This window comes from Pseudopipra pipra, chromosome 3 (genome assembly GCF_036250125.1).
Source record: "Pseudopipra pipra isolate bDixPip1 chromosome 3, bDixPip1.hap1, whole genome shotgun sequence".
NCBI classification, from domain to species: domain Eukaryota; kingdom Metazoa; phylum Chordata; class Aves; order Passeriformes; family Pipridae; genus Pseudopipra; species Pseudopipra pipra.
Window position 1 is genome coordinate 69,475,139 of NC_087551.1, and position 27,871 is coordinate 69,503,009.

Sequence of the window (27,871 nt, forward strand, 5' to 3'; positions counted from 1 at the left end):
ACAGCAACAGGTGGAAGGTCACTGACCTCTGCAATTCTGAAAAGGCACAGCAGGAAGCTGTTACAAGATCCTTGCACAACAACCTTGAATCTGTTTCTGGTATTTTAAGTCTTCACCGAGCCAGTTATCCTTAGTTCAGCATGTGTTTGGGTTGTTAATGCTCTGTTTATATTCACCAGCATAAAGAAAAAATCTGAAAAATAAAATATTTTTTGCTTCACTTCCCTTATCTGTAAATGTTAAAGCGTTTTGCATTGCTCTTAACTATGAATGAGAGAGAAAAATTCTTGCCACTGTGTTTTCTGGGTGCAAGATCATGCCTATGGATGTGGTCCTATTAGCTGAGTTCTGTAGAACATTTCATCTTGTATTTGAGGAGGAGAACATTATTGTAATTGTACTTAGCGTTGTTTGCCAGGTCTTTCTCTTCCCACAAAAGGAAAAAGCTAGACCATCTAAGTTGAAGATACAGATTTCTTATCTAATTAGATTTGAATATGACCATTAATTTAAGGACTTGCAGGGGAGGATAAGAACTGATAATTCTGTATTCAGTTACTCACTCCATTCCCCATGAAATATTTTAGATGTTAGTGCAGTTAGAAAATGATGATCCATGTTTCGAAATCAGTGTATTGATAAAATTAACCTGTGGTATTTATGTTGTCACAGCTCTTTAATGTTGAAAGGTGTTGAGCCACAAAGTACCTGTGAATTGGAGGTGGATGCAGTAGCTGCCGACATTTTAAATCAACTGGATATTGAAGGTGAAGTGTTAACAACATTCCATGTAAAATGGTTTTAGAATAGAAACTATGTTGTCATCTTCTTTTAAAGCTCAGTTTAGTTAAATCACAATCCAAATTTCAGTGTTAGTAAATTGTTGATTTAAAAATTTATAAAGTTTAAAAAAAGAATTGAATTAACTCTGGAAGAAAACAGGTTATAAAAATAGCCTATTATCAGAGCAATATAAAGAGATTTTTGTTAATGCATAACAGAAGGTTTCAGACCTATAAAGAGAATAGTAATGGAAATATCAACATCGAGTATGCATGTGTATGTACATACACCTATATATACATACACACACATACTTGATGAGAAGACCATAAAAAACCAAAGATTTACATTAAAATAAGAGATCTAAAAAACAAATCAAATTACACCTTAACTTTTACATAACACTGAATCCTAGAGTAAGACAAGAATTACAATTAAAAAATAACAGACTAGAATTGCAAAAGAAATGAAGAATAATGTCAGAATCTGATTTGGGGAAAGAATGCTTTGTCACATTGACAGACTTCCCTTCATGTATTCTTGCCTATTTCAGCCCAGATTGGCAGGAACCCTGGTTTGCAAGCTATATGGGAAGATGAAAAGCAGCGACGGAGACAGAAATGTGAATCTTCTCAGATTAAGCCACCTGAGTCACAAGGTAAAATTGTGCAGCTGTTAATCCAAACTTTGAATGAGAAGCAAGCAAGAGGGTAGGATTTAAGTTGGTGTATCAAGTTTGAGGGCTTTTTAGATGTGGTGGTTTTTTTCACTTCCAAGCTTACTGATTGTCCAATATGTGTATTCCAATTTTTAAAGCAAGATACATAATCTTGCCTAAAAACATCATGATTCTGCTAGCTACAAAACATTCTAGACAGAATGAAAGATAATGACAGCTAAGATTGCATGGTTTGTGATGGAAAACATTTAAATGTTTAAATACTGGCAAAACTAAATCTCTTATCTTGAAGCTTTCCATTGTAATTTATGCATGAGAGCAATTCCTTTTAATTTCTGTGGAATTATATCTAAGGTGATATTAGATTAAAATTCTAATAGGATAGACAAATCCCTGTGTTCTTATGTAAAATTCATTACAAAGGGAAGACTGTGCTCTGCAAAGTAATTGCATAAGGAACAGGCTATTCTCTGCAGAACCCAGGCCACGTTTCTTTTGAAATATGAATGATATTTGGCAAGTAAGCCAGAGGATTGCAAGAAGGAAAGAGGCAGGTTCCTGGCTAAGGCAGACTGCTTTCTCACTGACTTTTTTCCTGTGTTTCTGTGTAAGGTTATTCAGGCTACATAAGCGAGACTTTTCAAAATTGTTCACTGATTTTTCTTTTCCTGGATGCTCACCTTAGTGGAATTTCATGATTTGTAAATGCTGTTGATACTCACAGTTACAAATGAGATCAGTCAGAGTATGTGAAGTATTTGAAAGTGTTTAAATATGCCTGGAAAATCAGCCCTCGGTTTGGCACTTAAAGTTAGCAGATACTTCAACTTTGAGCCATTTCCTAATAAAATTAGTAATTTTAGCTGCTCTCTGTGTAAGAGGTCAAAGTAAAACTGAATAACAAATATTTTTCAAATTTTAAAGACCGTGGATTTGTGCCAGCAACAGAGAGTGAAAAATTTTTTCAGAAGAGACTTAAAGAAATTCTCAAGCAAAATGACTTCTCTGTGTAAGTATTTAGCCATTTATCATAAAGTATAGTATTCTATGCAAACCTTAAATATGCATTTAAAAATTACTTTTCAATTAACTAGAACATTGTCAGGATCATTGGACTACAGTAATGGATCAGAGGAGTTCTCTGCTGAGCTAACACTACATTCTGAGGTACTTTCTCCTGAAGCCTTTCAGTGTGCGCCAGCTAATATGGTAGAAGTGCATGATGATAAAGAGATGAACAAAGGTGAGTATTTTTAATATCATGATTGTTTAGGCATAAATCTGTGTCATGGTTTGGCTGTTTATACTGTTAGCAGAAGGAAGTCATGATTGTCAGTTATGAAAAAATGAAGAGTAGTTTTGCTTTTATTTTTACTATTGTTAGAGTAAGCCTTTATAAAATTGCCACAGCAAATAATGGGAATATACTTGGATAGTAAAATCCATTCTGAAGTGGCTTGCTTTCATAATGTAGTGATGTGTCTTATGTGTTTTATGCTTTCTCTTCTTTTTTTTTTTTTTAAGACTCCGATATGATGCATACTGCTAAAGAGGAGGCACTTATTAATGAAGAAGCAATTTTAAACATTGTGGAGAACAGTCAGAGCTTTCAGCCTTTGTCTCAAAGACTGAGTCAGACTACAGTTTTTAGTGAGTATGACTGGAATGTCTTTTCTTCCAGGCTATTTTATTGTCCAGCAGTCTTTCTTGTGTTCACTTAGGTAACCAGTCATGAAAGAAAATAAGTAGTTTACCTCAGGGAGTTTGTCAAGCAGATTGAGTCTTTTTGTGCATGCATATTCTACCGCCACCAGCACTAAAACACCTTATGTTTTCTAAAAAATGTCACCAGGACTGTATTTGTAGAAGCTACTGTGTTTTACTGGTTCACTAAGCCCTTTCCTCTCGCCAGGTCAGCTCAATGCAATCTCTTGTGAGTATTGCTCTTCCTTGTGTTCCTAGGGTTATAGGGCTAAAACTATCAGAATAAAGAAGATTTTGACTGTCTGTCTGTGGTACTCTTGCAGTTACTGACTGCATCTTTCTTACAGTTAAGGTAGGGGACATGCTTATGATCTGTCTTTAGAAGCTCAGTTTTCTGGAAATACTGGGGGATAGTAGGTTGATAACGAGAGGCAAGTTGCAGCAGAGCATTTCCCAAAATTTGTAAATATAAAAGAATGGTGGAAGGCAAAGAAACAAGAAGCAGAGCATTAAAGAGGGGAAGAAAAACCATGACACCAAAAAAATGTGAATGGCATGAGGGGGAAACAACAATAAAATAACCAAGAAAGGAACTTGTATGAAAATCTACTTCGGGTAGAAATACTCTAGAGAAGATGAAAAGCACACAGTTCCTGCTATCTCTCTATGTATGTTCTTGGGTAAATATAGTGTATAATGTCAATATGCACTACATGGTGCAGGGCAGGGAGGAGTATCTAAAACCCATATCCTCCAGTGTTTTTGATACCTATTGGGTGTGAATATGTTAATGGGCAACAAGATACAATACGGCAAGAGTATATGTCTATGGGTAAAAAATGATACAACCTTGAAATCTTTTCTTGCTAAGGAAGGAGGAGTTAGATGAAGAGTGGTTTGTGATGCTGTTTTATTTTGCAGAGAGTAGGCAAGATTTTGGTTATCAAAGTGTTAAAGGCAAGGATTTGGATTTATTGGGAGGACTGTAAGAAGTTATGTGGGAACTGGCAAACATGAGCAAGCCTGAGAGGATGAGCAGTGGCTAAAATAATATATAGGGTATATCTTTGACTGTGCATTTGAATTGCTCAACCAAATAGGAGTGTTGAAGTGGTATGTTTTTTCCATTGACTAGGGAAAAAAACAAGAAAAGTTTGAGATTATCTGACTCTTTTTTGTCCTTTTTTCCTCCCCACTTCTTCTTTTTATCATGGGGCTACTAATTCCTGTCTTCTGTGACCATGAGTAACATGCTGCATATTTAGGTCTCTTATGCTCTTTCATGCGCTAGTCTTCACTATTCCTTTGTAGAGTTGTAGTGTCACAGGGACTGTGAACCACATGACTTCTACTGTTCACTGTGAATTACCCAACAAGGTTCACATTAATGTGAAATAGAGGTTGGAGTTTAGTGAGGGACCTCACAAAGGGCAAAGGAGCCAAGAACATAAAGCATAATTGAAGGTTAATTCAGAACTCTGGCAAAACCGATGGTTTCCACTGTAAAGGGTTGTATGGTGTCTTGTGAAGCCTTAATAAAATATGAAAAATGCCTTCTTCACTGATGTTGAGATCTATTTTATGTAATTCTCAAGATCATTGTAAATCATATGGTATTCCCTGAGTAAAGAAAGTAGAGATTGTAGTTCTTCGGCCAGAGGAGAAGAGAGAAGTAACAAAGATGCATGGTAGACTGGAGATCGTAAGTTGGTTATGAGGTCAGATGAAAGGTAAGCAGGAAGAGAGTGAGAAAAATTTGTGACTTGAAAGGATTTTTAAGAAACAAAAATAAAAAATGAGAAGGGAAGTGCATGAATTAGTGTAAACTTGGGTCAAATAAAAGAAAATAAAAAACAAAATTAAAAAAGAGGAGCGAAATCAGGTAAACTTTCAGTGTTTAGAGAAACCTGTGAAGATAATAGATTATAGTGAAAAGAGAGCTGAAGTTAAGCATTATTGTAAAGGAGAGAAGGAGGAAGAACTAGTAGATCAAAATCAGTATCCCTTTTCACGAGATGCAGTGGTTGAAAGTCTTCGAGTGATACAGAGAGAAGCACCCAACAAAGTTATTGAAATCATGGGAGATTGAAAAGGTGGTGATGCTTTCAGAAGCTGGCACTTGTGCTGAAATTAAAGGGGAGAGTGAAGCTTTACTGAATATGAGGAGGTAATAGGAGAGTGGAGAGAGAGGGAGAAGTGCTTCCACTAAATCTATTACAATCAGAAGAATAGGGCAGAAAAAAAGAAAGTTGTCAAATTTTTAAATAAAGAGCTAGAAAAAATAAATAATAAAATTTGAAAAAATTAGATATGAAAAAAGACTTGATTCTGTAGGCTGCTTTGCCATCGACATTAACAAACTAGTAGATTTTTAGATGGTGAGGGGGTTTTTTTGTTTGTTTTCTTTTGCTTGGGTTTGTTTTTTACTGATAGACTATAACTAGTCATTCACAAGTAGAACAAAATATGGATTCTACTCGTATGGGCTTTTTCTGCAGTGGGCAGTAGTGCTGATGAGGCCATGATTGATCTGTTGGCTGGACTGGAGACTGATGGATATCGGACGGAACATCAAAAAACATTCTCTCACCATCATTCTCTTGGAAGCTGTCGAAATTCTCAGAACAGTGATGATGAAGAAAATGAGCCACAGTGTGAGAAAGAAGAAATGGAACTTAGCTTGTTAATGTCCCAGAGGTGGGACAGTAGCATGGAAGAACCTGGGCCAAAAAGAAGGTATTTTGTGATTTTCTTTTCTTAATGTTTTTTTCTGCCAGATCTTTCCTCCTTCCCACCTTGTTGTCAAGTGTGCAATGAGCCCAGTGAGCTGTAGAGAGGTCTCTGTTGACAACATTGGAAAAACCTGTGCAGATCTTGGGATGGAATGCAGCTGTTTAGATGATGCTGTGAATCATTGATGTTATGTGGAAATAAAGATTAAATGTTTAGGTTTGGCCAGACATAAGCTTCTAATTTCCACTTTGAGGAAAAATTGAGCAGGCTTTTTGTTCTACAAGTCCAAATACAAAAAACCTTCAGTGGTAGTAACTTCCTGGTAAGGTCACAGCTTGAATGTAGTACAAATATTAAGGTATATCTCATACATCTTTAACTGAAGTGAATATTTAAGAAGTATTCATGCGAAGACTGACCAAGATGCCTGAGAAAAACACCCATTTGTTTCCATACTCAAAGCTTAAATCAAAACATGAATGTTGCTCACTCTGCTCAACTGCTAAAGGTCAGCAACTTGAATATTTTTAAGGCCAAGATTCTTGGAACACTTTTTCAGGTTGTAATGACCTTTTGTACAGTCCACACTGAGAGGCACTGAAAGCAGCTATATCCAGTTTCTCTTCACCCCTGCTTTCATCAGACCTTCTGATATTTATAATTCCATTTGAAATATGAGAGATTTCACAGACATACCAACCTGATATTTGGCAGTTTTTTTAGATCACAAATTATAATTATACTATGTTTTGGAGAATCAGAGAAGTATAGGAATATTTCTTTGATTTCCTGAAGACACACAAAAGTTGTAACAGAATCAGAAGTTAGATCATTAGTCTCATAAGTTCGAGACATAATTGATCTCTAAAGCTAATTTTCCTGTCTGACCTTTGATTTCTTTGGGTTTTTTCCCCTCATAGTAGTCAAAGTTGAAATTTCCACCTCAAAATATTTAACATTAATCTTCATTTTAGTGGTAGTTTCTGTGTAAAACCAGCCTGTATCTTGCAGAATTCATTAGCTCAGGCAGAGCTCTGTATGGGCATGACTGTACAACTTTGGCAGTCAGGTAGGATCCTGAAGCAATTAAGTGCTTTTATGCAGTAAAGAATCCTAGTTAAAAGCTCAACAGACTTGATGATCTGTCTCACCAATAACTTGCTCATATATCCCTACATCTTAATTCCAAACAGAAAGCTCTAGGGAGAATGTACATACCAGGTGCTTCCACAGGGAGTCAGCTTGTGTTCAGAGGGAATTACAAGTTCTGTTTCACTGAGATCTCTGCAGAATCTGGACTGACTTCAGACACAAGCATGGCTATCTTTGCCCCCAGCATGATTCTGCTCATTCGTAAAGAGCCAGTTTGAGTCTGATGATGGATCTAACTTTGCTCAGTTTTATTCTGTCTGCACTCAGGCTCATTCTATCTGTACTGCTTCCTAATGCATCCTACCATTTCCATACTATCACTTTTCTGTTATTGAGCATTCACCAGTCTTCCGTTATCTCAGAAAATATATTGAGATAATTGTAAGATAATTAATAAGATAATAAAATATATTGAGGCGTAACCACACCCTACTGAATTAATTAAAGTACTTGGGTTTGATTTGCGTTGAACTGGACTGGTTCATATATGGTGTATGTATGTTACACAAATTTTCCTGGAATCCAAACTGATGGCCTTGTATGCAGAGAAATCCAAGTTGTTATCTGCAGAAGTCATCTCCAGTCTGACTTGGTTGACTTAAGTTGACAAAGATTTACCTGGGATTAGAGCATAATTCAGGTTGGAAGAAACATCTAAATGTAACTATGTAGTCCAATGCCCTGGTCAAAGCAGCTTTGGATAGATCAGTTGCTCAGGGCCTTGTCTGGTCAAGGTTTGAGTACCTCCAGAGACAGAGATGGAATAGTCTATATGGGCAACGTGTTCTAGTGTTTAGACACACTCGTAATGAAGAATGTTTTCCTTACATGTAACATTCCTTGCAGCAGCCCCGTACCCATTGCCCTTTTCATACCACTGTGTATTCTGAATCTGGTTGCATTTTCTATATATGCACTCATCAGGTACTTGACAAGTGCAACAAGATTTCCTCATAGTTTTTTCTTAATGCTGAATAAATCCCATTTGCTTAGTCACTCCTCATATGTCATGTGTTCCAGTCCCCAGTCATTGGCTGCTTCTCAGCTGGATTTGCTCCAGCTTGTCAGTGCCTGTCTTGTAGTGGGATGCCCAAAACTGAGCACAATACTCCAGATGCAGCCCCACAACTACTGAAATCAGCTACAGTCTGGCAGTCACAGCCCAAGATGCAGTGGGCCTTCTTTGCTATAAAGGCGCACTGCACACTCTCATCTTCAACTAGTTGTCCACCAGGACTTTTTCATCTTTTTCTGCTAAGCCACTTCCTAGCCCATCTCTCCCTGCCTGTAGCCATGCATATTTCATCCCATTTTAGGGACATTTGGATATGTCTTTTTAGAAGTGTGTGAGGTTCCTGTCTGCTTTTTCTCCAGCCTGTTGAGATCCCTTTGGAATAGCAGAACATACCTGCTCTCCAGAGTATTAATCTCTCTCCCCAGTTTGATGTTAATTTGCATATAGAGCTGAATGTCTCTGTACTGCACTTTTCCACATTTTGGGAACAAAGAAGAGGGAGAACTAAGCTCACTTAGGTACCTCACTGTGCTTGTTACTTGACTCTTCCAAGTCATGTGTTCAGATCTGAGTGGAAATTAAGTAGCTATATTTGAGCCTATTGTTTCTGAACTAATAAATGTGACTTGATCTAAATTAACTCAGTGCTGAGCACATTCAGATGTCTGGGTGTTATGATACATATAATTCTTGCTCTGGTCTAACTCCACTCATAGAAGATTTCTGCAAAAGTAGACTCTATTTAGGTTGTTGTGGATTTTCGTTCCTGTAACTTGAAGACATTTATACTTATATCCTGTAAGGTACTACACAAACTTAAAAACAAGCGACACACAAATTAAAAAAAAAAACAAATCTCAGTTCCTTACAATGTATCTGGGTTCCTCTCTTGTATCCACAGAATAGCTAGTTTCTATTAAGAATTATGTCCATATCAAATTTATTTTAAAGAAGAAGAAATCAAATTCTTAAGCACTTTTAGACTTGTAATATACTGGAGGATTTGTTTTTTGTGGTTTTCTATTATATTTTTTCTTCCTTCCCCCCATCCCCCAATAAAGCCGTACCACCTTAAAAACATTAAAAAAAAATCATAGAAGCTTTTCTTTGTAGATGTACTTCTTTTTTCCCCAGCAAATTTATGAATGTAAATATGGCAGTGTAGAACAGTTAACTTAGTAAAAGCAGCCTTAGTATTAGCAACAGTTAATGTTCAATGAGGGATGGAAACAAACATAGTGGTCATGATTTAGTTAAGCCTGCCAAGAGAGGCTAATTGTTATAAACAGTAAAGATTTTTTAGCAAAAAAACCCAAAAACAAACAAAAAGCCAGAAAAGTAAACATCTGTTTGCTAACAGCTGAACCGAAATGATTTTGCATAGTTGGTTTAGTCTTCAAGTTTCAAGCATTTTCAAGCAGTGAAATTAAATCTCAGTAAAATTGAAATAAAATTAAGCATCTAAAATACCTTCTCTGTCTTCTTAAGCTAGTGAATCCTGCTGTTTTAAATGGTTGGCTGCCACTGTTGCCTCTTAAAGTAGTAACACTGGATAATTTTTTTAATTCTCAGTGAGAAATGTAACAATTTTTATTTCCCTTTGCCTCCCCAAAACATACAAAACCATATAGCACCACACCCCATGATTTCCAGGTCCCTGTGGCTACTGATTTTCCTAAGAAAAGTATTGTGCGTCAGTTAGATCCTTCATTCTCCTTTAGGTCGGCTGGCAAAAACGTGCATCGAAGTTCAGCAGAAGAGGATTCATCTTCCGAAGAAGAAATGGAGTGGAGTGGTAACAGTATGCTCCTAACTAATCTCTCTATACCTCAGTTAGATGGCACTGCAGATGAAAATGGTGGTAAGTAAACAGAAAATCAGCTTTGGAAGTTGAGTCATTGTTCATTTTCACATCAGTTTGCTAATTCTCAAAAGTGCTGACCGTTTTCAGTCCTTGTTTCAGTTGGAAGGAAATGTTCTCAACGGATTGCAGAAACAGGCCCTTAACATCTTCCTTAAAAAACACCAATAGTTTAATCTCAATGTCCTCTATGAATTACCAGAATCTTGTTTTCTTATTGTATCAGTGATCAAAAAAGGAACATTGTTTAATTAGTTTTATAGAAAAAAACCTTATTGCAAGGAGTATTTTTCTATTACTATCTGTTATGCAAATATGGTATTAAAAGTAATGATTCTTTAGGATCATTTATCCTCCTAGAGTTTCATTATAAATAGCAAACATATTAGTGTGTAAATTTAGGTGATTCTTTGCTTTGCAAGTATTGGCCACACATGCTAAAATATAGTGAACCTTCATTTGGACCTATGTTTCATTGAGCAGATTGCATGTTCATATCTTGGAATTGCATGAGTAAAAACTGTGCAGTGGCAAAGCTGATGCAGAAGAAACTGCCTTTCAAAATCTATAAAAAGTAAATTAATCTGTAGAGATACCTCTTGCTGTCTTTACAACGTGTCTTCGATCAAATAGCCTTAGTCAATCGAATACACACTTTGAGGTTAGGCAAATATATAAATAATATTTGTTTCATTAGAAAATCTACAGTTTTTCACATTACAGTGTTCTGTTGAGAAAGTGAGCTGTATAATCTTATTATATAGACAACCACAGCTATTCTTTTGTGTTCAGTGTTTAAGACATAGTTTGCTTTTTCCTTTGCTTTTCTAGCTATAATGGTACGGTTTAATACATGATTTGATGCACTACTAATATGACTTGTTTTTGTAAAATATACAGTTTTAATTTCCTTACTTGCAGTACTTTCTCATTTATCGTAAACCAGAGATGCTACTGGCTAATGAAACTGTATCTTAAATAATTGTTTAAATTTTAGAATATTTAAGCAAGTGAAATGTCACATGCAGAAAGTGGTCAGCTTAGAAAGTTTATTACTGTGAACTTCTACATCAATTTCTTATAATAGGAGATACAACAAATTCAAAACAGATCTCAGTCTGGATCCTCTAAATTAGAAAATGCTTATCCACACATGAATTTGTATCCATAACATCTGACTGACTGACAAGTATTTTTGCAATTTTTATGTCTAAACAGCCAAGTATCTTCCAAGTGTTTGTTGACACTGCCAAACTCCCATTTTCTTGGTTTTCAGTTAGTCATCATCATTCTTTCTGTTGACCCCTATCCTCAAAGAATCATAGGCAGCATCTCTCGGTTGTGTTTCACAGCTTATGGACTTTGTGTAATAACATTACAAAATGTTATTAGAATCAGATTGGAACTTCCTTTTATTTTTCTCATCCAGCAACAAATAAATTGCTAAGCTGAAGGCAGCATGAGTCTAAGATAATCCCCAAATTGGTTGAGACTTACAGTAAAGGCCCGAAGGACACCCTGTCTAGTACATGAGTATACAACGCATGCTTCCAGGTCATACAGTATGTTTCATATCTCCTATCCCCCTTCAAGATTATAGCTAAAGATGTGGACAGATGAGCAAATTTTTGTGTGCCAGGAGGTCTGCAGTAGCTCCCTCTTTGCAGTGGAATAACCTCCTTCAATTCTTCACCCGCTGGTCTCAAATTTACGTGCGAATATAATACATAGATATGAATTCAGGATCAAACTAACTGCTGCAATATTCTTGCATAAACACCTGAATGGGTGGTGTATTGCTCTGCTTTATAAAAAGACAACAAACTACCTATGTTTAGTGCACAGAACAGTTAATATAAAGCCCTTGCCATGTTGTGAGATACTACCTTAGCCTTCTGTGCAATGACTTTTCTGTATGGGGAAAGTCATCTAAATAAATTCTTTGTTTTCAGAGCCAATGAGTATACATACTTCTCAGGGACAAAGCAGGGTGTAAAACCTTTTCTGGAAATCAGCCTGTTTGTACTTAGTTGTCTGAAAGTGATTTTAAAAGCCTTCTCTCGGAAAGTCAGCATGAAATCTTTGACAATTGTATGCATGTCTACTCTTTGACAATTGTATGCATGTCTACGACTTAGGGTTAACTGACAAAATGGTTGTGACACAAATGTACAGATGATAGGATTTTGATAAAGGAACTCATACTCAGGGTTTATAGCTGTCATGATTGTAAATGTAATGTGATTTGCAAGAGTTTTGTTTATTGTTTGGATGGGAGGGCTTTCAGGAAGATATTAGTAGAATGGTTAATGCCTTTTTTTACAGATTAACTAGAATAAAATTGCTTATCTTCCATTTCAGACAATCCTTTGAATAATGAAAGTTCTCGAACTCACTCCTCTGTTATTGCAACAAGCAAAATGTCTGTAAAGACCTCAATCTTTCACAAAGATGCTGCTACGCTAGAACCCCCATCTTCTGCTAAGATTACTTTTCAGTGTAAACACACAAGTGCCCTTTCTAACCATGTTTTGAATAATGAAGATTTCGTAGAAGACCTCACAAAGCCAAACACAGAAACAAGACCTGAACTTTCGGTCCATTCTCTTACAAAAGAAAGCGCTTACTCAGCAAAGTACCCAACTCCATTCAGCAATAGTACCCATGCAGAAAACTCTCACAAAGAGAGTAACAAGAAAGATACTCTCCCAGTTCCTTCGTGTGGAAATAATATTTTTGACTATGAAGATGATATTTCATCAGTGAACAGACCAATACCTAGTAGGAAGTACATTAGCATCAGAAAGGCTGAAAAGGATGTGTCTTTTATGCATGTGGGCCGCCACATTGGTGACAGCATGTTGAATAAAAACTTATATAACTTTTCTGATTTGAGCCACTCCAAAGGTAAAAAGTCTTCTGAAGTAAATGAAAAATCCAGCAGTGCAAGTATAAATAATTTTTTTCCAGCAACAGTTACAGAAAATTGTGAATTGGTGTCTTGTTCAGGAGGCAGTCGAACTGTGGTACATTCACTTGAAAATAACACTGATGAAGGTGGCCTTAATAAGCTTAAAATTAGGTATGAAGAATTTCAGGAGCACAAGGCAGAAAAGCCAAGCCTCAGTCAACAAGCAGCACATTATATGTTCTTTCCTAGTGTTGTTCTCTCTAATTGTCTCAGTCGACCACAGAAGTTAGCTCCCGTGACATATAAATTACAGCAAGGCAACAAACAGTCCAGGTTGAAACTGAATAAGAAGAAGCATAGTTTTATCAGTCATCAGGAGCCTGCAAGTATAAATGATGTTGCATCAGTGAAGGAAAGTTGCTATACACAAGGTAATGCTTGTAGTAACATTCCTGATAAGGACAGTGCTTTACCAAGTGACTTAGTTCAAGTTCCTCTTGAGGCTTTTGAAAACAAAATGCCTACGAGTACTGCTAATTATACTGACTGTCAGTTTGCAGATGGATCTCTTGAAACTGAGCAGTCATTTGGACTATGTGGGAATAAATACACACTCCGAACGAAACGGAAGGTAAACTATGAGACTGAAGACAGTGAATTGAGCTTTGTCGCACACAACGCAAAAATCAATCTACCTCAACCGATAGAAAGTGTTGAAAGTTCAGATGGGTCTCAGAAGTCTCGAAAGCGTAGAAAACTTTCTAAAAAATTGCCACCTGTTATTATTAAGTATATTATCATCAATAGATTTAGAGGGAGAAAAAATATGCTTGTTAAACTGGGGAAAGTAGATTCTAGTGAGGAAAGAGTAGTACTCACAGAGGAAAAGATGAACTTATATAAAAAGCTTGCACCTTTAAAGGACTTTTGGCCAAAAGTTCCTGACTCTCCTGCAACCAAATATCCTATTTATCCACTAACACCAAAGAAAAGTCACAAAAGGAAAGCAAAACATAAGTCAACCAAGAAAAAAGCTGGAAAACCACAAAAAACAGGTAGTACAAACATTAAAAGAACTTTAGCTTTCAGAAAAAGGACTCACACAGTTCTTTCTCCTCCTTCGCCCTCCTACAGTGCTGAAGCTGAAGACTGTGACTATAACTATAGTGATGTTATGTCTAAGTTAGGTTTTCTTTCTGAGAGAAGCACAAGCCCAGTAAACACATCTCCGCCTCGCTGCTGGTCTCCCACTGATCCAAAAGCAGAAGAAATTTTGACCAACCTGGACAGAGAAGCTTTATTTAGTAGGGGGCCCAATATATACAACAGTAAGGCTGTTAATACTAGTGTAGGAAAAAATACTCGAGCAAAAACTCAGGTTAAGAAATGTAAAAAGAAATTTGCTAGCACCACTGTATCTACAAAGAAAAAGAAAAAGATTAATCAGGCCGATAAGACACCAGATGATGGAAAGAAGAAACCTAGAACAAAACAAAGGCAAAAAACGGCTGAAAAAGTGTCCTCAAGAAAGCGTGTTGTATTTAAAGATGAAAAAGGAAATAGTCGCTCTACTGCAGAAGTAAAATTTGTTCTGAAACATCAAGATCTGCCTGAGATTTCGTACAACTCTGTCAGCTCTCAGCCGCTTCATAACCGGAAAGACAGTCCTCTTTCTGGCTATTCAGTGGGATATCTACCATCTGCACAGTTCCCTTCAGCAACTGATGCACAAGGTAATTCTTCAGGCTGTTTTCATTCACTGATGGAAATCGATAAGCCTGGAGATGCACAGTGTTTGCCTGCTCCACGGGAAGACCCTCATTTATCTTTTGCATCTATTCCTGTGGCATCTGGAAGGGAAGTACCACAGATGAACTCTCAAAGGCCCAGGACACAGAGTGCTATATTTAGAATGAAGGATTCTGCTCTCATTCAAAACATATTTGATCCATCTAATCACTCAACTCACATAATCCAGAATGCACACATCTCTAAAGAGAATACTTCTGCAAAAGCAGAAGAGATAAAAAATTTGCAAATCAGATATTTACCACCAGCTGGGAAATTAAATGAAACTCGTGACTCTTTGGACACAGCAAAGATGGATCAGTTACATGCCTCTAACTATTTGCATTGTAAAGAGAATAATCAACAGCAGATTTTTTGTTTACCAGAGGCATCTAAGCACTCTGATCCATGTCCTTCTATTCTTAAGCCATCTGAGGAAAACCCAGGACCACTTCAGTTGCCTAAGAACTGTTTTGTAACATCTTTGAAGAGTCCAGTGAAACAGTTAAATTGCGATCAAAGCCAGAGAGGATTTATTTTGGACATGGCACATTTTAAACCTGAAACAGTAAAACAGAGGTCTCTGTCAGAAACAACCATACAGCCAAAACCCATCTCCCAGTATAAAAACAGGAATATAGTGGCCCCATCAGCATTTGGTGAAGGACAGTCAGGCCTAGCTGTTTTGAAAGAGTTGCTCCAAAAGAGACAGCAGAAGGCTCAGAATGCAAGTGTTACGCAGGAGCCATTGCCGGATAAACCACAGCTGAGCAGGGGTGTACCCTGCCCTCTTGAACAGAATAAAGCCATCAAAAGGTCACGGTCAGTAGCATCGTCAAGAAAATCTCGTGCTCCCAGGAGTACAAAACCTAAAGAAAAAACAGTAAAACTTTCAAAAATGGAGTCTTTAAGCCAGCAGATCACTAGTGGCATTGATCACTCTGTATCTGATGACAGCCCCATTTTTTTTTCAGACCCTGGTTTTGAAAGCTGCTACTCACTTGAAGACAGCTTATCTCCAGACCACAATTACAACTTTGATATTAATACTATAGGGCAAAGTGGATTTTGCAGTTTTTATTCTGCAAGCCAGTTTGTCCCGGCAGATCAGAATTTGCCCCAGAAATTCTTGAGTGATGCAGTTCAAGAATTTGGTTCTGGACAAACAGCAGAAAATGACTTTCTGTGTCATAATGACCAAAAATCGGAGGAAGAGAAGCAACATTCTTCAAGCACAAGTAAATGGATACGATCTGGTTCCCTAAGCCCTGAGCTTTTTGAGAAAACCTCACTAGATAATAATGAGAACCACTGCCATAGTCAATGGAGGAAAAATGTTCATTCTTCAACTTCTAGATCTAGTTTTATTGATACCTCTTGTACGCCAGAGACTGAGGTCTGTTTAAATGAAAAATTCAAATTGAATAGAAATACAGTAAGTAAAGAGAGATTTCTTAATCTTTCTCAGCCAACCAGCTCAGACTGGATTCCAAGCCACATTAGAAAAGAAACCACTTTTGAGCCCTGTCAACCACTTGATTCAGTTAGTACCTCATTTACATCCATATTGTCTTCTCCTGATTGTGAACTTATAGATGCAGCTTCTGAGGATTTAGAATTACATGTTTCAAGAAACAGTGAGACATTAACTCCAACTCCAGATAGTTCACCAAGATCAACCAGTTCTCCCTCACAGTCAAAGAATGGAAGTTTTACACCTCGTACTGCTCACATTCTTAAGCCTCTCATGTCCCCACCCAGTCGTGAAGAAATTATGGCCACTTTGCTGGATCATGATCTCGCAGAAACAGTTTATCAGGAACCATTTTGCAGCAATCCTTCAGATGCTCCAGAAAAGCCGAGGTACTGTATTAAATGCATTTCTGTCTACATGTGGTTGTGATTATAAAAAATTTAATTTATTCCTGTAAGCAGTTCTATGCTGTTATGTGACACAGATGCATGAAAGATCTCATCTGATATACATACATTTGAAGTTGAAAATTACTGTACTTCCAGTCCAAATACTCATTTTCATTCACGATATGTTGGGGTTTTTTATTGCGTGATATTGTTATAGTAAGTGGGAATGTGCCTTCTGGGTTTGTAAAATAAAGATACTGCTCACAGGAATTGCATAGTGAAAAAAACTGCTTTTCTCTCATCTTGAGGACTGCCTGCAATGCAGTTCAGAGCAAAACGGTAATTCAAACTAGTTTTCTTCACAGGGAGATTGGAGGGCGGCTTCTCACAGTGGAAACTAGACTTCCAAATGACCTCCTTGAGTTTGAGGGGGACTTCTCATTAGAAGGTCTACGACTCTGGAAGACTGCATTTTCAGCAATGACAGAAAGTACTAGACCAGGATCTCCTCCTCATTATGGTCAGTCTACTGTTAATAAAAGAGAAAATAATAGCCATAACACTAGTGAAGACAAAAAAATAGTCATAATGCCATGCAAGTGTGCTCCAAGCCAACAGCAAGTTCAGATATGGCTTCATGCCAAAGAAGAATATGAACATTTCAAGAAATTGCCTAAGAATCATCCTGCTGAGCTGGCAAAGGCAGCTGAGAATTTCAGCTCTGCAGTATTGTCTGAAGAGAAATCTGTAGAAGTAATAAAAGTAGCTAAAGATTTAAATTTATCTAGCCCAGAAGATGAGAGACCTATTGTGCCTACAAAGAATTCTCCTGCCTCTGTGGCAGAAAATACAAAAACACAAACCAAGGAAACCTGTGATAAGTCTATAAGCACTATAGGAACTTCTGTAAATACTGAAAATGACATAGACTCTAATAAAACTTCATGTGAAAGCAAGACACTTACTACTTCAGCACTAGAACACGATAAGGAAGAGGAGGAGGAAGATTATTACGTCAATTACAGTTCACCAGATTCTCCAGTGCTTCCTCCTTGGCAGCAGGTAGCGTCTCCAGATCCCAAGCAGTCCAGTTTAGAAGACACAGAGTGGAAAAATCAGGATATTATTTTGTCTTCTATGGAAGGAAATGGTGCAGTACCTGTTGGAAGTGCACAAAACTCTCCATCCACCCAAGAGGACATTAGGACATCCTTTGACACATCCCCTTTTCCAGTTAATGAAGATCCTGGAAATTCCATTTGCTTACATAGTACACCCATTGTGCAGAGAAAAAACCAAGATGGAATACCTGAAGTTCTTGGTTTTACTCCTTTATCTGCAGGTAAATCCCTTAAGTGATTGTAATGATACACTCAAAAAAAATCTGTATATATTTCTTTTAACATACTGAGAAAGTACTTATATCTCCTCAAAATATATATTTAAAACTAGTTTTGGAAAGGAAAAGGCCTGTGCAGTATTGTTAAAGTAACTACTGAATTATTTTAAAAGTCTGGAAGTAGAACACTCATTTGCTTCCTAATAGTCTCTAGCATCTGAACTCTGACATGATGGTTAAAAGCTTAATTTAAAATATTGCTTATTCGGGGGATTTTGTAACATTATTGACTATATTGCTTGTGTTTTTTGAAACATCATCTCAGTGTAGAGTGTGAATAATACTGCAGTTTTCAAGGTGGTAAGCATGTGAGGCTTTGTAACTTACTGGCCTTGTACTTTTTGTTCCTAAATATTCATAAATACCAAATAGTAATAGTTGTGCTTTAGATTTGACAAAGGATAAAGTTGTATTTGCTTATAAATATAGTATTTGTCTATAATGTTAACCAAATGCCTCTGGATGTTTCTACCGTGTTGTTCAATGCCTAGATAAAACTATTGAGGCTAAGTAGTGTTGCACTCATGTTTACAGAACCAAAAACTCAGAAACTGAGCCACAAGAGGGGAAATAATACTGATGGTCTTCGAAGAGTACTTCTAACCACACAAATGAAGGTAAATTAAGATTTTAAGTACAGATGTATTTTTATTATGCCGCACATACACATTTCCATTCTTTTTTCTGTGTTGTTTTTGTCTTCTTCTGTTAAGATCTTGAAAATACATTTTAAATGGTTGGGTACAGTTGTAGAATCAGAGCACACACAAAGTTAGGAAGAAATCATGAGTTTAATTTGGGTGGAGCAGGTGTAAATTGGAGATTAAGAGTTTTATATTTTAGGGTAGTGAGAGACTAATGAAACACTAGAGACACCATGTAAGGATGTTGTTTTGCTCTTTGATTTATAACATCCTTTTAAAGTTCTGTAGTGATTTCCATTTTTGTATGTATACACACACAGACCAGCATACATTTATGTGTCTGTATGTATATTTGTTTTCAGACAATGTTCTAAGCATTTTCTGGAAACAACAAGGGCAGTTATAATGTTATCCTGACAGTAGAAAGGGATTGGATTACATAAAATGATCACTCACAAGTTTTTCCTAAACAGTTTTTCTGCTGTTGGAAACAGAACAGTGGGCTAGGTGCACTACTGGAGTGATCCAGTAGTTTTTTCATCCCTGTATGCTGGTATTCACCTATATCAAGTGTGTACTTAATGTACCCTTAATTCAGTGCCTTAAAAAGTGATGACTAAAACAGAGGTTTCTGACAAATTGTTGCTCAAGAGAGAAGACAGAATTTCTGGATTCCATGTCCTCAGATTTCCAAGAAAGCTAGCGTGGGATTGAGTTTGGGGGGGAGTTGTAGGGTTTCAGGGGTTTTTGGTTGTTTAGGGGTTTTTCTAAGTATCTCAAACTGCCTCTTGCTTTACTGTGAGGTTTCACTAAAATTATTGCTAAAAGGCAGAAAGATACAACTCCTGTTTCCATGTTGAAAAATTACGTGAGGAGATAGTAAAAGGTTTTCTCTTTTTAGTAATTAATGGTGTAGCATTTGCATTTTCATTGATAAATATATATTTTAATATTGCATATTATTTAATATTGCATATGAATTTAGCAACCTGTGATTTTTCAAAATTATCCTGTGCTTTTTTCTTCTCCTGCCCAATAAGAATCAATTTGCTGCCCTTGGCGTTCCAAAGAAAGAGACTTCCCAGATTGAAGGACCATCTTTAAATAACACTTACGGTTTTAAAGTCAGTGTGGAAAACCTGCAGGAAGCAAAATCTTTACATGAGGTAATTCACTGTTACATGTCATTATAAAAAATTGTCATTTATCGGGCCATTTTTATAATGGTAAAAATTAAAAATCTTTTCCTCCTTGGTCCCTTCCTGACTTAACATTTATTAGTGTGTGATGTCTGCAGCTTTTAAATAGTTGATCTACTAGTTTCAGCTTGATCTCCAAGTGCCTTTAATAGTATTGAACTAAATTTCACAGTATTCCGGTTGATATGATGGTAAATCTTCCTTTAAAAATAAAAACAAAGGAAAGATCAGAAGGAAGAAATAAAAAGTTTTGTATAAAAACATTACTTGAAAAAAATAATTGACTGTAATTTTCATGGATCGTTTCCTTAAGAAGTAATGCACCTGACATCATTCAGTCAGGCCCTCCTGGTATCTCTACTTGTTACCTTCTGAACTTGTTGGCCGGTTTCTATTACATTTAACAAAATGGTGCCTGTCTCAAAGAAGGTCTCTATATATTTAATGTAGATGAGTGTTCGGTCTGGGAAGAGGAATCAAAATTTGTGCTGGAGAAAGGGAAGCAATGTAAATACAGTACCACTGTGTTTGGCTGATAACTGGCCAACCAGTATCTATATATGTGCTCCTAGACAGTCACCACATCCATGGCTTGGAATTAGCTGTTGACCAATGTGCAGATGAGATGGGGAGATAGCAGTTTTATGTGCTGAGTAGATAACACAGGGGAAGCCACAAGAAACCGATAATCTTGCAGGAAGTGGAGACAGGGTTTGGATAGTAAAATTTCACTTCAGTGATGGCTGTAGTGATTTAGGATGCAAATCTAGAGGAAATCAGACTGCCCCCAGGGCAGTTTACATGCACAGAAGTATTTGTAACTCTTCCCTCCTAATCCCTCCAACCTGTCCATTAATCCACATTATCAGCTATATTATGCAAGACAACAGAGCAGTGATATAGAGTTGAAACGATATTAAATATTTATTGTAGAGTCAAAACTTGACAGTATATAGGGATTAACATTTTCTTAATGTAAACCATTCTGCAAAAAGCTGTGGCAATATAATTTATTAATGAAAGTGAAGAGGAAGTTACGTATTCTTCATGCCTTCCTGTAAATGACTTAGTCTTCATGCTTGCTTGCACATCTTGGGTGAGGGAGGGAAAGGAAAACAAAGACCAAGAGTGATTCCTTGTTCTTGATTAGTTCAGAAATGTAATTCAGCTCGATATACAAAGCTGTTTGAAAACTCTACAGGAATTTACAATTGTTGACAGTGAACATGATCTGGTTTTTTTCCTATTTTCTGCTTTTGGTAGAAGAGTACAGTACTCAGAAACACATACTGAATTTTCATAACTGAGTATAAAAATGTATTAAGTGTATTAATCTTTTTTTTTTCTAAGATGGTGCTTTTTGCAAAAAGTGAGATCCAGAGATGCATGTTTAATCACTTCTGTTAATTTTCAGGTGTGACCTCTTAGTTACAATATAATATGACCATATAAATGTCTGCACCGTCTTAATTTGCACTAATAATCTCCTCTTAATTTTTTTTTTTTAAGAAACCTCCAAAACAAACTAACTTACTGTGTTTATTTGTTGGTAGGTCCAACACCTTACCCTCATCAGTATGGAGTTACATGCTCGGACGAGACGAGATTTGGAACCAGACCCAGAGTTTGATCCGATCTGTGCTTTATTCTATTGCATTTCATCAGACACAGCACTGCCAAATACTGATAAAAAAGAAATCACTGGTGCTATAGTGATCGATAGAGAAAGGACTCTCTCAAGCCAAGGTTCTTATTTCTTTTTTCTTACTGTATTTTACAAAAATGCTATTTCATACTAATCAAACAGTAGCAAGCAAAATGTAATTGAGTACCTATATTACTGTGTATCTCATTTAATTTTGTCTTGTTGAATGGCCATATTAAATATAGAGTTTTCCTGCTTATATCTTCAAAAGAACTATTGCATGAGCTGTAAACCACAAATAACATACACGTGCAAAATACCGATGTTTACGTACTTGTGGACAAGCTCCTGCAGTGTTCTGAAAGTGTAAAGAGGAAAACCCGCCTTTACTTTCCTACTCAAGTTGCTGGAAGCTACAAGTAGAAAATGTTAAAAGCAAGACAGTATGTTTTATATTTTACTTAAGGGTTATTTTTGTGGTTTTATCTGATCCTTTTAGGATCTAAACAGGGGCCCTTATTCTATTGTACCTTTTTGGCTTTGTTTAGACCAGTGATACTCAACCTGTGGCTCTAGAGCCGGATGTGGCTCTTCATGGCCCTACAGGCGGCTCTCGCAATGTAGGCATCTGATCGGCGCTCCACTCTATCAGGCAGCGCGGGGAGCACTGAGCAAATGGACCAGCAGTGTGGGAGTCGCTGAAGTTCCCCCTCCCATAGGGGGAAAGAAAAGGAGCTGCTGGGATCCCCCCACAGGTAAGAGTAGAGATCACCTCCCACCCAGCAGCTGTGGGGCAAAATGGGGAAAAACTTGCCCTTTTGCCCCTTCCACCCCTCCACCCCACTCCTTCCTAGCAGCCAGAAGGGATTGAAGACAGAATGCTGCTAGGAGAGAGGATGCTGATGTGTCATATCATGATGTATCAATGTGTGGTGATGTTAAGGCAGCATCATCACACATTGAAGTGTCATGATGGAAAAAAAAAAATCACACTGTTGATACTTGATTTATATGGTGCTCTGCAATTCCATTTTATACAGAAGTGGCTCTCCAGCTGTTAAAGGTTGAGTACCACTGGTTTAGGCTAGTAAAAAAACCAACCAACCAAAAAAAAAAAAAACACAAACAAAAACCATCCCCAGAGTAGTCCTCTTTCTTTCAGAGTTTCTTTGGCATTGTGATGTGTATTAAACCACAAAATACTGTCTAAAATTTTAAGTGTGGACAAATACCTAGCAAAAATAAATTTAGCGTTAAGGCAACAGCTTCTTCTTTTACCAGTTTATTTTTCAAAGTATTGTAGATATTATATCATGTTAAGTTCTTATTATTCTCAATGAATTTTATTCTGGTATTATATGCTTGTTACTATCTTTAAAAAATTTATCTCCATTACCTTACTAAGTGAGATTTTTCCACAGTATAGCCACTATGGCTCACTAGGTGTGTGCCACTGATAATTTATCAAGAAAAAGCTCTCTGTAAAGAGGTCCAGTGATATTTTGAAAAAAACAAAGGTTCTGATCTGGTTTTTTTAGCGAAATAAAATGATGTGTTTAAATGTTATTGTGACATTCGTTGTTTTAATGGATATGTACTGTCAATACTTTCTTGGTTAGAACTTTTTGAGATACCTGTGGAGTGACTGACATTGAAATACACCTCTTTTTTCCCCTTTCTGTGTTACAGTACTCATTTTAACATTTATTTCTGAAAGCACTTTTTTAAAATTCTCAATCCTCAGAATGTGTCAAAGTAGAATACCTTGTAAAAACTCCAGTTTTTAAAATCCACAACGTTGCCTTAATAGAGATCTTACTATCTGTCGTATAGAGAAACTGAAAACACAGAGTATGCACTGCATATTATTCATTTATAGAGGGGTTTTTTTAATATGGAAGGCAAATGACGAGTTCCTGTATGCATACAAATTTAGATATTATTCAGACATTATCAGTGTAGACACTCCTAGTGTCACTAAGTGAGCAATTGCTCATGTTTTTCCATTTCTATTAGTAAATCAGCAATGTGCTGAAAAAAAGTACTGTTATTTAGCATTTTCATTCTGTAAGGCTTTTTACAAAGCACTACTCTAAGCTAGCAATTAAAATATATATTTTTCATGAAAACACTATGTAAGCTGTTCATATAGTCCTTCAATATTTCTTATTAAAAATAATTTTCTAATAGGTGGACTCTTGTACATGTAAAATGGTGAAATTTCTCTTGAATCATGTTTATTTATATCTGAGAATTTGTGCAGGATTACCACTAAAATTTACAAAGTGAAAAGAATAATTTTTTCCACTCAAGAGGAACAAAATAAGTCCGTGGAATTAATTGTGTTAATTATTAGTGTTAAGGATAAAAACAAGTTATGTTCCATATTTCTTTTTAGTTGTATGTTTTATTCTAAAGCAATATTGTTGACTGAAGTAATGGAGTTCCTTCTAAATTGTAATGGGTTTTTTTACTTTTATTTTCTAGGGAGCAGAGACCAAGCCCCCTTGCTCACAAGATCTGGAGTTACAGGACTAGAAGTCAGTTACGCTACTGATGAAAGAACTCTTTTCCAGGAAGTAGTGAATATTGTAAAAAGGTAGCATATCTGTACGTTCTGCTTTTATTTTTCAGGCTTGGAACAGCAGATTTAGTTCCTTCAACCCTTGCCTGTCTTTCAAATACTGATTTTTTTGTTGTTGTTTTCCTCAAAGGCTTATTTCTAGAGTGGACAAGCGTGGTGGTCTTTCAAATAAAAATAATTTTTGGTTTTCTTTTTCTCTGACAGCAAGAACATTGAGATCCTCTTAAGCAGCTGAGTTACAGTCTTGAAACTAATCAGCCATATAAGTAATCTTCTTTAACATATAACTTTTCCTGTTAACCCCAGAATTCATTACACATCTCTCTCTGAAACTCTCAGAATAGTAGTTATTGACAGTGCTGAGAGCTATAGAAAATCCCTCAGACAAGAAGAGTTTTCTAGAAACTCTGAGGCAAGACAGAAAGAACCCTACATGGTACTGAAACTGCTGTGGACAGTTTAAAATAACAGTTAGCTGAAAAACCAGTTTCCTTCATTAGCTTTGTCTTCTCTGAATGGAAATCCCCTGCTCCATCAGACTTGGAAAACTGCTGGTTTTCCCCATCTCCGCCAAGGCTGGGAAGCCTCTTTGGAAGCCCTCTTGGCTGGTGAATAGGTGGAACCACAGATGTCTCTCCAGACCCTACTGACAGAGGTGCAAACCTGTAAAATTGCAAAGAAAAATAAACAGATTTAAACTGTGAGTCACCCTGCTGGAATAGAGGCACAAGAAAAAAAACTAGGCAGAGTACATTTGCAATTCTTTCTCTCTCCAACCAGAAAACCTCTGATGAGAAAGACTTTGACCAACCCCATGAAGCCAGAATACAAAAAGAGTTGCTGAATGCAACCAACACAGGGTGGGTCCTGACAGAGCAGCAGATCCCTGTTCAGAGAAGACAAAATTCAGGTAAGGAACATAATTTTATTTTTCTCTTTCTGGGAAATCTAGTGCTCCATCAAACTTAGGAAAATTACTGAGAATGAGAAACTATCAATAAATTAAGAATTCTCCACCAGTTGTATGGAATTTGGGAGAACTCAGCAGTTTTATCATTGAAGAACAGAAGTCATCTATATCTGTACATATTGAAGGCATTACAGAATAAAAAAAAGCATGCAGTTTTGGTGTACTTCAAGATGGAATGTAGCAATCAGCAGGTTGCTGACTGAGAAATCTCCGCCTGAGAGATCTTCTCTAGCATGTGCTAGCATGCCTTTTTGCTGCCACAACTTTATCATCAAAGATTGAGTTAGTTAACTTGTATTCCTGGAAGATAAAGGGTTTGATCTATTAATGGAGAGGCAGCCTGCTGTCATCGTCTTAGCCTACTATCCTCCCTCCTCTATAAAATAACACCTCATGTATCAGACTTCTGATGAACTCTCAACAAAGATGATTTTGAAACTTCTACTGCATCTACAGTTTCCTGCTCTTTTCCATCCCTTTATTTTCTGTAGCCTGGGCAAAAAAGAATAAGAAATTTTGTTGGAGTATATGTTTTGTATTTCTTAAGCACAAAATGAGTGTCTAGGCCCAGAATAGCTTTAACTGAAGGTAAAAGTATGATAAAACTACATGATTAAAAAGTAGTGGACTGTAAAAGTCTTCCTCAATGAGAAATGAACAAGGAAACAGCTTTAATGAAAATCAGTAATTATTTTATAAAAAAATCTTCTGTTGCTCTTCTTAGTGTTATTTTTTCCACCACAAGCTAGGTACTTTGGTTGTTCTGATAATGCACTTAATAGTAGGTCTGATAGGTTAGAAGAAAAAAACTATCGGACCATGTTTAAGAAACATTACCACTTCAACTTCAAAATCACCTCAGTTTTTCAGCTGAGGATCGTATCAGTATCTTATATGCTGATACATGCTTTAGGCTAGATAATAATAAGTTCTTGTGACCAAATAGCATGTCCAGCATGACTGCAGCTTGCTTTTGGTTCATGTTCTTGGTGTCTTTGGCTGTTGGAGGGAAGGATGGAAGATTGAAATTCCAGGTTCCTGGTATAATGAATGACAGAATATCTATTCAGTCTTGATTGTCAATATCATGAACAGACTTAATCAACTTTTTGGAGCACTGAACAGAGAGTAGGAAGGAAGGAGGAATTGTCTTATGCAGTCCAGTTTAAGAGTTCTTGTTCCCATTTCTAGTCATTCTCTTAGTAGTTGGCCTAATTCTTTCTCTTATTTCATATATGTGAAGTTGTGGAACATGCTCATTTGTTTCAAGTTCCAGCCTTCTACTCCTCGGCTTAGACCTTTTAGTTTTTTTTCTGTCCTGGTTATTGAAAATAAAAGAAGGTTGATTCTGTCACTTCTTGTCAATAGATGTAAACTCTGGAAGAGCACAACAGAGAATTCTTGACCACTATTTCCAGCACACAGATGAGGGCAAAGTGATTCCTGGACAATTTGTAACTTCCTGCAACACTCTTAGCTCATCGATCTCTTGTTTTGACTAGGCTTCTGTCACTGAAGAGTGTTTCCCAAATCTAATTTTTTTGTAGCAGAGCTAAAGTCAACTCTCTGTCAACTGACATTGAGTATTGCTCCTGAAAGTTCACTGGAATTGATGAGCTGAAGTTGGATTCAGTTAACACCTTCACTGTGAAGTTGTTCAGCATGTGCTAGCTCTGAATGACCACAGTAAGATTAATGTGTTTCTACCTAGACATCCATAAAGTAAATACCAGGTTAAATATTCTTATGTGGAATTAGTAGATGTTGTCTCTGATTAACTCAGAGCTGTTGGCAAACAGAATTATCATCTTGAGCATAGATGTAGACCGGAAGAAGACCTGGTTGTTTCTGTTGAATTGTGATCTGTGATTTCATCTATACTGAAAACTAGATTTGTCCAAATACTGAGGGAAATAAGGACCTTTATTTCTAGGAGATTATTACTGAGAGTGATTCATCTGTGAAATGGGAGTACTTACAAGTGTGAGTACCAAAGTCTATGTAGAGAAAACTTTAATTCTAAAAGGTAGTGAAACACTGAGGTTGAGGATGGAGAGACAGGGAACAGACAGGAAGAGCCATGGAGGTGAGTTTGGAGGAAGCAGGGAAGGATAAACAGCATGGATTTGCAACAAAGAAAACCATCGATAAATTGGTTCTTGGTACCCTGACAACCGTCTTAGAGCTTGAGAGGAAGCTGCACCTACTAGGGGTCCAAATTTCCCTTCTTTGGTAAGCTATCCTCTAGCTGTAAACAATTAAAAAAAAAAAAGGTATTTCAGCTCAAAACTGGCAAAAAGCAGCTGAGAAACAACCTCCTTCCCATCCTGTGCAGCCACTGGGGATGATCTACAACCACAGAGATCCAAGTTGTACATTTTTTTTCTTGAAATGGAGCCTGTATCTGTATTGCTGTCCTGAAGAATTCTGTCATGCTGCCTGAACAGCTCCCTTGAATAAACCCTCTCTTTATTTTACGGTGTAAGCTGCACTGAATTGTGAGAAAAATTGGAAGAATCTATCTGCTTGAGAAAGTAAGAGAACCATCTCTCTGAGCCTGAAGGCAAGAAAAGGAGTAAACATATTTACGTAACTCCATAAACTAGCCAGTACAAAACACAGGAAAGCTGACCGAAGAGGAGGAGGTGGAAGGGAATGCTACAAGAATGTTTGTCTTGGAGATTTAAAACATGTGGGAAAATTAGAGATGTCCAAACCTGATGGAGCAGTGGATTCCCATGAAAGAGAAATTAAATGTCTGGGCCTCTCCTACACTTTTAAGGCATACTGTGCTTTTCTTCTGTAAGTGCAGATACTACTAGATAGTACAAAAGGACTGGTCCTGCAGGCATGAGAGGAGCAAAATTTTGGGGAATTCATGTAGGAATGCACAGTCCCTGTCTCTGTGACACACAGAGAATGTGGAAACAGGATGGGCTTG

The 27,871-nt window shown here is 36.9% G+C and overlaps 1 protein-coding gene across 1 annotated transcript in view; it reads left to right on the forward strand.

Moving 5' to 3' along the window:
* The window catches only part of REV3L (REV3 like, DNA directed polymerase zeta catalytic subunit), a 127,032-nt gene that overhangs the window by 68,430 nt on the left and 30,731 nt on the right, over window positions 1-27,871 (forward strand). Inside the window, exons 6-18 of the mRNA XM_064649744.1 lie at window positions 673-767; window positions 1,337-1,441; window positions 2,387-2,471; window positions 2,557-2,705; window positions 2,987-3,112; window positions 5,665-5,902; window positions 9,788-9,927; window positions 12,289-16,489; window positions 16,855-17,831; window positions 18,423-18,505; window positions 19,573-19,698; window positions 21,285-21,477; window positions 23,864-23,975. Coding sequence (XP_064505814.1) covers window positions 673-767; window positions 1,337-1,441; window positions 2,387-2,471; window positions 2,557-2,705; window positions 2,987-3,112; window positions 5,665-5,902; window positions 9,788-9,927; window positions 12,289-16,489; window positions 16,855-17,831; window positions 18,423-18,505; window positions 19,573-19,698; window positions 21,285-21,477; window positions 23,864-23,975 — 6,630 coding nt within the window. The remainder of the gene's footprint in view (window positions 1-672; window positions 768-1,336; window positions 1,442-2,386; window positions 2,472-2,556; window positions 2,706-2,986; window positions 3,113-5,664; window positions 5,903-9,787; window positions 9,928-12,288; window positions 16,490-16,854; window positions 17,832-18,422; window positions 18,506-19,572; window positions 19,699-21,284; window positions 21,478-23,863; window positions 23,976-27,871) is intronic.